The following is a 12,424-nucleotide window of genomic DNA, read 5'->3' as shown; positions in this document are numbered from 1 at the left end:
GTTTTTATGCTAGTTAATGCTAGAGCTAATACTTGAACTTAGGCAGTCTGACATGTTCTCCATGTGTTCTGTAGCATTACTGTGTAATAGTGAATATAGTTGCTGAGCTAAGAAGGATTGGTTTCATGTCTTGTTTTATGCATATAATTAATACAGGTTGAACATCCTAATCAGGAACTCCAAAATGCTTTAAAATCCCAATCTTTTTGAGCACCAACGTGAGTACTACAGTGGAAAATTCCACATCTTGACTCATGATGGATCACAGTCAAAATACAGGTGCACTAGAAATATTTTTAAAAATTGCCTTCTGGCTATGTGTATAAGATACATAGGAAACACAAGTGAATTTTTTTAGGCTTGGGTCATATCCCCAGGCTACCTCATTAAGTATATGTAAATATTCCAAAATCCAACAAATCTGAAATGTGAATCAATTCTGGACTCAAGCATTTTGGATAAAGGATACTTGGTCTGAACTTTGCAGCCATTAAAGAGGGAAAGACAGAACACTATGTAGTGATGTCACATGTTATCAAAGATATATTTTTAAATGAAAGAAGCAGGGTACAAAAATTTAGGAGCTTAGATTTTTTTTTAAAAAAGATACATTTACACATGCCTCATAAAGCACATATAGAAATTTTGACATGTCAAATTTATCTATTTTGGCATTTATTTCATTTTAAACAGTGTTGAAATTAATTCCATGCCTTCCATGAGATTATGAACTGTGTTTAGGTAATACATTTCAAGGGGTTTTACTAAAGCAGAAAAGAGAAGGTACTTTTGGTTATAGCATTTTCAGGATGCTCTATGAAACTTAACTTTTCTGTAAGTATTTAACATATTGTCTGATGGGGAGCAAACTGCTCTGTTTTACCCCTTCTTTTTTTTAGCAAGAGACACCTTTTGAAAAACTTTTCATGTAGCCATTGGCCAGTGGGATATCTTTGGGAATTTCAAAGCATCCCTCTGATCATGTGTTTATCTCAGGAATGCTGTGTCAGAAATCACAACTCTCCTCATATCTTAAGAATTATCAACTTCCAAGCAATAGCTGGAAAGTTTAGAGTAACAGCTTCATGAGTGAAACCTTTCTGAAAGACTGCCAGGTTGTGGGCCCTTGTGAAAGGAAAGGTGTTTGTGTTCATTCCCATGCCAAAATTCTTGCTCTTATCTAATTTGAAGATCCTCTCTGGAGATTAGTGGATGCCAGGGATTTATCTTGATAAAGTTCAAGGGCTGGTCTGGCTTTTCAGCTGGATCCTTAGGGACTAAAGTGCTGGACTAAAACTCTTTTCTCCTTCAGTGAACTATTTGCATGTTAAATAAAATAGCATTTATGTGAAGGTTTGTGGTATCTAAAACTTATGTAATTCAGTTATGGAACTTCTGAACCTTAGTTACCTGGAATATATTGTTGCTACTTGCTTACAGTTTATTAATTAAAGAAACTTCAGGTTTAAAAAAAAAAATCAGCAGTATTTGTACTTGCAGTGCGAGGTGCCTTAGGAATATCTATTTTTCATTTGTACAGTGGGGATAATAATATATAGCACTAACTTCCCAGGTTGTCATAAATATAAATGAAATAATGTATGTTCTTATCACAGTGCCCCACAAATATTAAGTATTTATTAAAGTTAGTGAGTCTGTGAATAAAAACACTTAAGTGAAATTTTATCCTTTTATATGTAATTTTGAATTAATAACTTGGAAAACCAGTTTGCTTGACTAGTTATCTGTTTTCCACAATCTTTATGACAAAAAGTTGTGTGTACTTTTTGTTAAAATTGTTGACATTATTAAAAATTCAGATATTTGTTTTTTAAACATAAAAAAAGGATTTTAGTTTTTCCCTTAAATGGAAACTTAACAGGTAGGGGTATAACTCAGGGGTAGAGTGCCTACTTAACATGGAAAGGCCCTAGGTTCAATTCCAGCACCAAAATCCCCCAAACTAACAATACTTAACTGGATGCCTTTGTGCATGCTGATAATCTCAGCTACTTGGGAGGCTGTGGATTGGGCCAGCCTTAGCAATTTGGTGAGACCCAGTCTCAAAATTTTTATTAAAAAGATTTATAAAAAGGGCTGGGGATATAGCTCAGTAGTACAGTACCCCTGGGCTCAATCCCTGGTACCAAAACCAAAACCAAAGCAAAACAAAACAAAATACTTTTAAATTCCAGCTTGAGAAAGGTACCAAAAATATCCCCACCATGATGCCTGACAGGCTCTCAAAATTTGGTATAATGCTTGTTGCATTTTCTTTGTGTTTCTAAAGCATTTTATTAAAAGATAATGTGAGATGCTTGATTCTTTCATGATTTATTCTAAGTAGTGGTTTGCTTAAATTTCTAAGTTATTTAAACTGTAGGACATACTTTACCATTTTAGATTTATACTTAACATTCTAACTAACATGATAGATTAAAGATCTATTGAAGACTTTAGTCTTTTACATAATAATTATAATAATAATATAATAATAATTTTGAAAATATTCCCAAATTTGATCATCGTGACTTCAAATTTTCTTTATTTTTATGTGACCCAAGCTGAAGCAGAATTATGTACTTCCTTAAAACTGATCTGTATCAGTCAGTGAATCTACAAAGTTCATTAACTTTATTTCTCTTTTGTTTTAATAATTATATAATGAGAATAAAGAATACATTTTTCCTATTATAAACATGCTTTTGTAATTAATGGTAGTACATGCATAATTTTATATCTTGATCTTTGTTACTATTGCTTATAGATGATTATAATATAAATTATGTTTAAATGTTAGTATGATTACAGTGAGAAAATTTTGTGACCATAGTAAAAACTTTTTAAAAAAAAAATAGAAAAATTTTTTTACTTATAGATGGGCACAATGACTTTCTTTTATTCATTTATTTTTATGTGGTGCTGAGGATTGAACCTAGTGCCTCACACATGCTAGTCAAGTGCTCTACTACTGGGCTACAACCCAGCCCCACAGTAAAAATCTTTTAATTGTACATTTGAGTGAATTGTATGGTATGTGAATTATATCTCAATAAAACCTTTTTAAAAAATCGATATGACTGAGGAAAGGAGGAGAGGGAAAAGGGAATGAAATGGGACAAACTATGTACATACAAAAACATCACAATGAAGAACCCACTATTAAGCATAATTAAAACAAAAATTTGAAATCAGTATGAGGAAATAGTTCAAATCAGAGGCTCTAGTTTTAGACAAATGTAGATTTGTAGGGCAGTTCATCTTATTTTAGCAAGTTACTTTACCTTACTGAGTTTTACTTTGTAAGTTTTAAAAATGGAAGTAACAGGTGCCTCAGTATCATTTTGAGAATTATATAGTAATCCCTGGCATATTTTCGGTCATAGTTAAATCATAACCATTGTTAGAAATTACACTTTTATATTGCATAGTAGGATTTTGTTGGAGCATAATGAACAGTACATTATGAACTATGACTTGGGAAGTGTGGGGGGGTTTACTTTTGAGCAAGGTTTTGAAAGGCGAGAGGAAATTTTAGGGCACTTGGGAAAAGAGGAAGGCATCTTGGCAAAGAAATGGTACTTACCAAGGGATGGAGCTGTGGAATGATACAATGTGCCTAGTAACCATCAGAATGTGTTGCTCAAATGTGCAAGGAATGCTGAGTCAAATACAAATGCATATAGGAGGCCATAATTCAGATGTATTATTCCTGATAATGTGTGCAAGATCTTGGACAGTATTTTCTGAACTGAATAAAAGAATAGGTGTTTTTTCTTCTGCTGCATTGGGACACACCTTTAATCCCAGCTACTCTGAAGGCGAAGGCAGGAGGATTGCCAGTTTGAGGTCAGCCTCAGCAACCCAGTGAAACCCTGTCTCAAAAATAAAGGCATGGGGGACTGGGATGTATCTTAGTGCTAGAGTACCCCTGTATTAAACCCCCAGTAATCCCAACCCAAAGTTATTTTTTATGACTGAAAGCATTATTAACAGTAGTAGGTTAACAAATTAGAGATGAAGTCAGCTTCTTTTGGTTTGTTTAATTAACCATCTCTGACAAATAGGAATTGTGTATTATGAAACATATATAGGAAATTTTTATGTGTTTTCAGTTTTCCAGTATTTTGTATGAAAATGATCCAACATATAGACATGTTTGAAGAATTGAACAGTGAACACCCACAGATTCATCTCTGAAGTTTCATAATCAGCTTTAGCTCTATGTTCTTTGTCATGTAACTCTCCATATATCCATCCATCAATCTTATTTTTTGGATGCATTTGTAAGTGAATTTCAGACATGAGTTCGCTCTTAAAACACTGAGTGTGCAGCTCTCTATATAGAGATCCATATAGCTTTTTAAGGTAAAATTTACATATAATGAAGCCTTCCCCTTTGACTCCAGAGCCTGTCATGCCCTAGGCAAACACTCTTTTTTTTGGGTGCTGGGGATTGAACCCAGGGCCTTGTGCTTACAAGGCAAGCGCTCTACCGACTGAGCTAGGCAAACACTTAACACTGAGCCACATCCCCCAGCCTGAAAGCCACAGGCAGATTTATATACTTGTATGACACAAAACATTCATCATGGTATCATCAGTCTTGAAAATTCCTCTTTTCCAAACAACCCTTCCCTGTCCCAGAGTCTATCATTTGGCCTTTTTCCTACTATAGATTAGTTCTGTCTGTTCTAGAACTTATTGTAAAGGAAAACACAAAATATAGTGTTCTTTACTATGAGGCGATTCAACATAATGCTTTTGATTCTTCCATGTTGCTGATTATTAAGTAGTATACATCTTTTTATTTCTGACTAGTCCTTCATTGTATATGTTTATCACCATTTTTAGAAATTTATTTCCTGCATAAAGAACATTTGGGCTACTTCCAATTTTTGTCTATGCAACTTCACTATTCTGCGTATTTTCTGTTGTGTGTATCAGTGCCTACATACTGTATGAGTAGTAAACCAGATTGTTATTGTTCTGTCTTTTGTGAAGAAATGTGAAAGTGAATTCTTCATATTTCTCTTTTCTTCTTCTCCAAAAGAATAGGCTTGTAAATTTATGTCTAGAGAAGGAATAAACATTTTCTGGAATGTACTACCATCACACATATATACACAGGAGCACATATGCGTGTGTGCATACACACGTGCCCGGAGGTCATATCTACTCCCCCTTAAGTCAATAATCTTCATCTGATATAAGCTGCTGTGATTTAAACACACCATTTTGGATAGGGGGCTCAGGTGGCTGTTGCTTCTATTTTTTAGTGTATAGTTAACATTGGCAGTCACCCTTATAATGATGTGACACCAGCTACCCCCAAGTACATTGAATAAGCCATGCCTAGCACAGGAGAATTTGATTTAATTGGCAACACTGTTTGCCCTCACATGATAGTCACTGAAGTAAAACAGAACCTATTTTGCTTTGTGTTATCTCTTTTTGAAATAACAACAAAATGTATTCTTAAAATATTGGAATTATATAATTTCTCCTTTTGAATGCATTTACTGGGATCAAGAACTTAAGTAACTTTGTTTAGAAACTGAATACTATAAAGCTATTAAGGGAATACTTGCAGCTTGCAGTTAGAGTATTGTCAACAAAAGATGTGATTAAATAAATTGAATGTTGAAGACTTTAGGCTTATGGTTAACACCAGGTAATTAAAAGTAAGCACTGCTGTGGGAGTGCATTATATATCAGCTGTCCTTTTTACCTCATTAACTGGATTTTTGCATGTTTATGGAGCTAACTTCAATTAAAAATGCCTTTTAAGTTATGTCTAACAAGGTCTTTTACTTACTCTTTTTGTATAAAGTATTACACTTTAATTGAAATTGGTATATCATAAATATCTGTGTTTGAATCCTACGCAAAATGAAGAACTTTGATTATTTGATATTTTTGCATTTAGTTTTTGTCCTTACGCATTGTTTTTCTACATAACATTATCAAAAGACATATTAAATCCCCAAGCCTTTGGGGTTTAAAAAACTTGAGTTATATCCATGTTAGGAATTCTTTATAACAATTTTAAGGTTTTATGATTTCAAGTTAGCAGGGATTTCTTAGAGAAACATTTTGAGTTTTCAGATTTTATTCCCATGTTTTTAAAAGAGTTAATTTTCTACTTAAGTGCCCAAATTTCTTTTTAAAATATAGTTTTGGTTATATTTTATGTATTAGATAATTAAAGATGATCGAAAATTTAAGAAATTTTGTGTAAGAACTTTAAGTTTAAATGTTAAAATGGATTGTCGTATTTCCATAGGACATTGTCTAAGTTCTAAAAAATATTGAAAACATATAAATATGAAGATAAATATGACAACAGATAAATATGAACCATTGAAGAGATTTCATAGTCTAAATTGTACTATTAGAAAATAGAAATAGGAAAGAAAATTATAAAAAAACTAGTTTCCTAGTTTTTATTTTGAAATTCATGTAATTAACTCAAGTGATCTGTATTTTTAAATGTTTATTATAGAAGTGTCATCATTGCAACAAAAAAATCAGCAGCTTTACCTTCCACACTTACTCCAAATGTACCTGCCCATGCTGTCAGTGTGGTTTCTTCAGTAGATTCAGCCCAAGCTTCAGATGTGGGAGGAGAGTCTCCAGGTAAGTTAGCTATCAATGATTTCAACAAAAACGTTTTCAGATCCCATTTTAGCAAAACTTAAGACTTTTGATATAGTTGTTTGTTAGGTACTTTAGAAACAATTGTGCTTTTATATTATACTGTTGACAGTTCACTAATTTTCTGATTTGAGTAAAATCAAACAAATTACATAAAAAAATTTCAGGATTTTCTCCACTCAAATCTAATAACATATAATGGATTAGAGATGTGGCTGATTAAGTAAATGGGTGAATGCATGCATGATTGATAGGTTTATAAAAATAATTTTTTTCTTCTTTTTCTTCTTATACTTGGGAAGATATATGTAGATAATGGTTTAAATAAGAAAGTGTGGTAGCGTGTAGCTCTTAAAAGTTTGGTCGATTGCCAAATGTTTATATACTAACTACTACTGTTTTTTTCTGCATATTATACTGAATTAGAGTTTCAGAAAAGGAGAACTGTTCTGAAGAATAGCATCATTTAGCAAGAGTCATATTGGTTCAAAAAATTTTATAGTAATTTTATTTTTGCCTTTCTACTACATTCCTTCTGGATAAAATCATAAAAATACATGAGTGCAAGATCTAAATTCTCACATATTGACTAGAAACTTAGTGGTAACACCAGGAAAACTTAAGTTAAAATGATCATGTTGGGAAAAGGGGGTGTAATTTTGCATCAGTAGTATTTTTCTCTTGTGCTCTTTCTTAAAATAATTAATAACACAATAATGTAACACTGAAAGGACTCATGTTTTGTCACTCGGGGGAGGTTTATGAAAAATAAAGAAATTTGAAGGAATGCCTTGGTAAATTATAAGATATGAAATAATGTTTTTACTTGTTTGAGGACATTTCAGGTAAGTTTTGCCTTCTATCTGCTGTTCTATTTTAATTTGGCAAACTAATATGTCTTAGAGAGTTTGGTTCAAACTTGTTGCCTACTGGTCAGGGTCTTTTATTCATGCTTGCAACTTACTATAGTCTTGTATCCCCAAAATACTATGATTATTTTGTTTGTCTTCTCTAGGTTGTTTCTCCCTCTTTTGTTATTTCACTTGCATTAACAAAAATATTTTTCCAAGTTTTAAATGCAATTAATTTTTTACAAATTTCATAATGTTTGGTGGTCACAGAAAATGTTCACCATATGTTATGTAAAAGTATGTGTAATACTTTATAATGTAACTGTGAAGTATACACTTTTTATGTATGGTAAAGTTTCTATAAAATTACTTGATTATCTTCATGCAATTGGACTACTGGCATTTTTAAAAAAATATTATTTTAGTTGTCAATGGATCTTTTATTTTATTTATTCATATGTGGTGCTGAGTATCAAATCACTGCAGTACCTCACACATGCCAGGCAAGCGTGCTACCACTGAGCCAGAACCCCAGCCCTCACTGCTGGCAGTTTTGATTTTCAAATTTTACTACTAATATTTTTTTTCAAAATTATATCAGCAGTCATAATATTTTTATACTTAGGGGAAAAAAACAACAGCTTTGTGTTGTGAGAAAAATACATTAGGTAAACATCTTAAAGCAGGGAAATATTTTGATACATAGTTTCAGTTCATGGTTGCTTGGCCCCAACATTTTGGGCCTCAGGGAGGATAGAGCATCATGGTGGCAAGCATGTGGCAGGGCAGAGCTACCCATCTCACGGTGACCCAGAAGTAAAGAGGGGCTCGTAATAAGATAGACCCTTTATGGGGCTGGGGTTGTAGCTAGTGGTAGAATGCTTGTCTGGAATGAGTGAGGCACTCGGTTCAATCCTCAGTAGCACATAAAAATAAATATATAAGACAAAGATTGAAAAACAAAAAGATAGACCCTTCAGGAACATACCCCAAGTGATCTACTTCCTCCAAGTAGACCCCATTTTCTTATGTTTCTACCACCTCCCAATAGTAACCACTAGGTGAGAATTAAGTCTTTAACACACAAGCATTTAGGTGACATTCCTGATCCAAAGTAACAATAGGTATAAAAAAAAAATTTCAAATTGGAAACTGAAAGCTGTAGTAGAGATCAAACCCAGGGCCTTGTATATTAGATAGTGTTTTGTTTTACCTTGGTTTTTATTTTGTGTTTTTTAAACTAGTGGACTATTTTTAGATCACTATTAGGCTTACAGAAAATTCGTATGGAAAGTATGGAATTATCATACACTCCTACATCCCCTTCTTCCCAGAAACAATTTGGCAACCTGCTGTGCTTTAAGCCTATGAATTCCTGCTCCTTTATTCTCATCCACAGTCCTTACAAAAGTCAACTATGGTTTTTCTGGACTAGTCCCTTTTGAGAAAAGTGTGGTAGTCCATCTTTTAAATTCCATAGTAAGGAATTCCTTAGTAACTTCCCAGATTAAATGTATTAATTCGAGAAGTTCAAAGTATGATGAGTGTTTTCCTCTTACTTTGAATGTTTTACACTTTAATTTCAGCTCATAGAACTGAGTAAATAGGACCCTTTGATGACTTCTAAGTATATTCTTCAAGATTTAAATCACAGAGATTCTAGAAAAGATAAGAAATAGAAAAAGCTGAGACATTTGGATTAATTTGATACAAAACAATATCTTCTTTTTCTGAAGACTTTCCCCCCAGTAAATCTATTATACTGAAAACTGCACGCAGGATTATAAAATAATTTGCTGTTTTGAAGACTATTACATTTATTGGCCAGAACATATAAAATCCTATATTACTGATATGGCCCATAATACACTTTTCCTTCTATTATTTAAATTTTATACCATTTGTGGTGGTAGTATTTCTCAGTGTTCTCAATTTTTTTCATGTCGACCTGGAATTTTTAAAAACTATTTTCTATTCCTTATTAACCTCCCTTTTTAATTTATTTTAATAATTTGGTTCTGGGGATCAATCTCAAGCCTTACGCATGCTAAACATGTATTCTGCCACTGAGCTATACCTCTAGTCAACCTCTCTTATACTTTAAAATGGTTCATTTCTTTTATTTCTTTATTTCTAGTCTCTGTGATAATCTTTCTTTTCTTTTTTTCTCATTTATTTGGCTTTCACAACTCTTTACTTTTTATCTTTTTTGCTATGTTCTTTTCACCATTATATGATTTCTCCATTTCACTTTATTACTTATATTCTGTTAATTAATGCCATGAAGATTAGTGTCTTGATAAGAAAAATCTAATCCAATCTTATGCTTACACTCATCCTACTTACGCTCCTGTGATACCACTTTATGTACTTTTATTTATCACATCTTCATTTGTACTGTTATGGTACAAATCTGTCAGTGTCTTTGTGTTAGTCAACTTTTGATCACCATGACAGACACTTGAGAAAAAAAAAGTTAGAGGAGGAAAGATTTATTGTGGCTCACCGTTTCGGAGGTTTCAGTCCCTGGTTGTCTGGCTCCATTGCTTTGGGCCTGAGATGAGGTAGTATATCATCCTGCAGGGCATGGCAGAGGACCGCTGCTCAGTTCATGGTAGCCAGGAAGAAGAGAGCCAGGTGGGCAGGCAAGAAGGGACCATGAATAAGAAAATACCCTTCCAGTACAATCCTCCCTTACCTACTTTCTCTGATCCTGTCCTACCACCTACAGTTTCCATTCCTTCCTAGTAGTTCATTCAAACTTCAGTGGATTAATCCATTGATAAAATCAAAGCCCTGATCCAGTCATGTCTCCAAAAGCCCCGTCTCTGAACATTGCTACGGTGAGGACCAGCAGGCCTTCAATACATGAACTTTTGGGGCGACATTCCAGATTCAAACCATAACACCATCTATATATTACAAACAAATTTTGTATTATGTATTATAAATAATTCCTCTTTTTCTTGATTCTAGCAGGACTTGGAAAAAATAATTTGTAGATGTATTGATTGTGGTTACTGTATGCTGAGCGAGACAGTTTATTTTTGCACTTCCGAGTAAGTTAGGAATTAGTCTTGGATTATTTTATTTATATGAAAATGCAGTTAATATCTGTTTCTATGGACCTTACCTTTTATACCTTGCAACCACTATAGTTTTGAATTTTATAGTGAATCAGCAACAAAAAATGAACTGCTCAAATTCAGTAATAATGTTATAATGTTATTGGTTATTAAGAATTTACTTGATAATATACCTTATTAATATAAATGGAAATTTCCTTTTGTTCATAGAAAACATAAAATGTGAGTTTCATAGCAGAAAAGTTTAAACTATTTGAAAATTTTAATATCAAAATGGTATATCTAAATTCTACCTGTAGTACAATTAAAAAGAAACTAAGACTTAGTTGATCTAAGACTTAGTTGTATAGATTGATCCCAGAAAAAAATTGAAGCTTGCCAACTTTATATGAGGTCAAAGTTTTTCTTATTGCAATATTATCTTTTAGATAATTTTATAATTTAGAGTAAAAATTGAAGATTTTTACATTTGCATTTTGTAACAGTGTAGATGATTAAATAATTAGTATATATAGTGTCTCCAGTATGCAGATATCAAATTTTAGTTGGACTAGCATGTCTTAGTGTTTCCAACCTTTTATTAGCAAAAAAGTATAATCTAATAGCAATATTGGGAAATCTACCTTAAAGTGGGATAAAATAAAATTTTCAGATGACAAACTATACCCTTTGTGTATATTTTAAAAAACCCAAGGTTTTAGTAAATATATAAAAATATGGAAAAATTGTCATCAAAGACAATGTTGTATGCTTCTGTATGTTAATTCATGATTGCTTTTTATCAAATAATCTATGGTATTTTTCAACCATGCTGCAAAGCATTAACGATTAAAGTAAAATTGAGTCTAATTCAGTAAAGAAACTAGGTGTGCTGTTCTTCAGTTCATGTTACCTAATTTGCAAAATTTAGCTATTTAACATAAAATATTGGATTCTGTTCTGCTTATCAGAACCATGCAGATTAAGTTCTTTAATGTTAGGGAAAATTTGAGTCATAATAATGTGTGACTTATCTTGTTTCATTCAAAAAAAAAGTTTCATTTATTTATTGAGTTTTTACTGGGCATATATACTATCCCTTATAGAATTAACTGATCCAAGAGACAGACAGACAGGGATACACACACACACACACACACACACACACACACACACACAAATACAGTGTAGCAGTCTTTAGGGATTAAAAATTGGCATTTGTTTTAATGATTCTTTATTGCAAGGGACATTAGTTATTTAGACCCTTAGGGATCTTGAATAAACAATTGACTACTCCCTGGATAGATACTAGACAGATGATCTATTTGCATTTTCCTTTTTGTTCTTTTGAATGTCTGGAAAACTGTCAGTTTGAAGGAGTCAGTTTATCAGAGCAAGGATAAGGAAAAGATAAGTCAGAATCCTTCCACATGGTGGAAGTGGCTCCTGCATTTGTGTGTGTCATCAATGTTAAATTAATCTGAAACAAATTTTCCATAAATTTATATATGGATATCATATTTTCTCTCTGGTAGAAATGAAGGACAATCTGATGTGAAATTACTGATGTATTCATTTTATTCTTTCATGTGAATTTTTTTCTTTTAAGTATTAATGGTTAATTTATCTATCATTATTGACCAAGTGTCTTATGACTTAAAAAGACAACTTTATAAAAATCTCTTTTTGCTATATTCTAAGAATGAAAATTGGCATTTTTCTCTAGGGTAGTGTCAGAAATTTTTAAAAATTCTTTTATTTAAGGCCAACAATGTTCTTCCTTTTTTAAGATTTTTAATATGCATTAAAACTCATTTAAAGTATGTTCTGTTAGCATAGTAAAAGCTAATT

General features: G+C 32.5%; 1 protein-coding gene across 4 annotated transcripts in view; it reads left to right on the top strand.

Annotated features, from left to right (window-relative positions):
• LRBA (LPS responsive beige-like anchor protein) overlaps positions 1-12,424 on the top strand; it is a 723,813-nt gene that overhangs the window by 214,330 nt on the left and 497,059 nt on the right. For all 4 annotated transcript variants that reach the window (XM_079154183.1, XM_079154182.1, XM_079154184.1 and 1 more), the window contains exon 31: positions 6,506-6,639. In XM_079154183.1, coding sequence (XP_079010309.1) covers positions 6,506-6,639 — 134 coding nt within the window. The remainder of the gene's footprint in view (positions 1-6,505; positions 6,640-12,424) is intronic.

The sequence above is a fragment of the Sciurus vulgaris genome (assembly GCF_902686455.1).
Source record: "Sciurus vulgaris genome assembly, chromosome: 9".
Classification (NCBI taxonomy): domain Eukaryota; kingdom Metazoa; phylum Chordata; class Mammalia; order Rodentia; family Sciuridae; genus Sciurus; species Sciurus vulgaris.
This window is presented reverse-complemented; position numbering and strand designations above follow the sequence as displayed.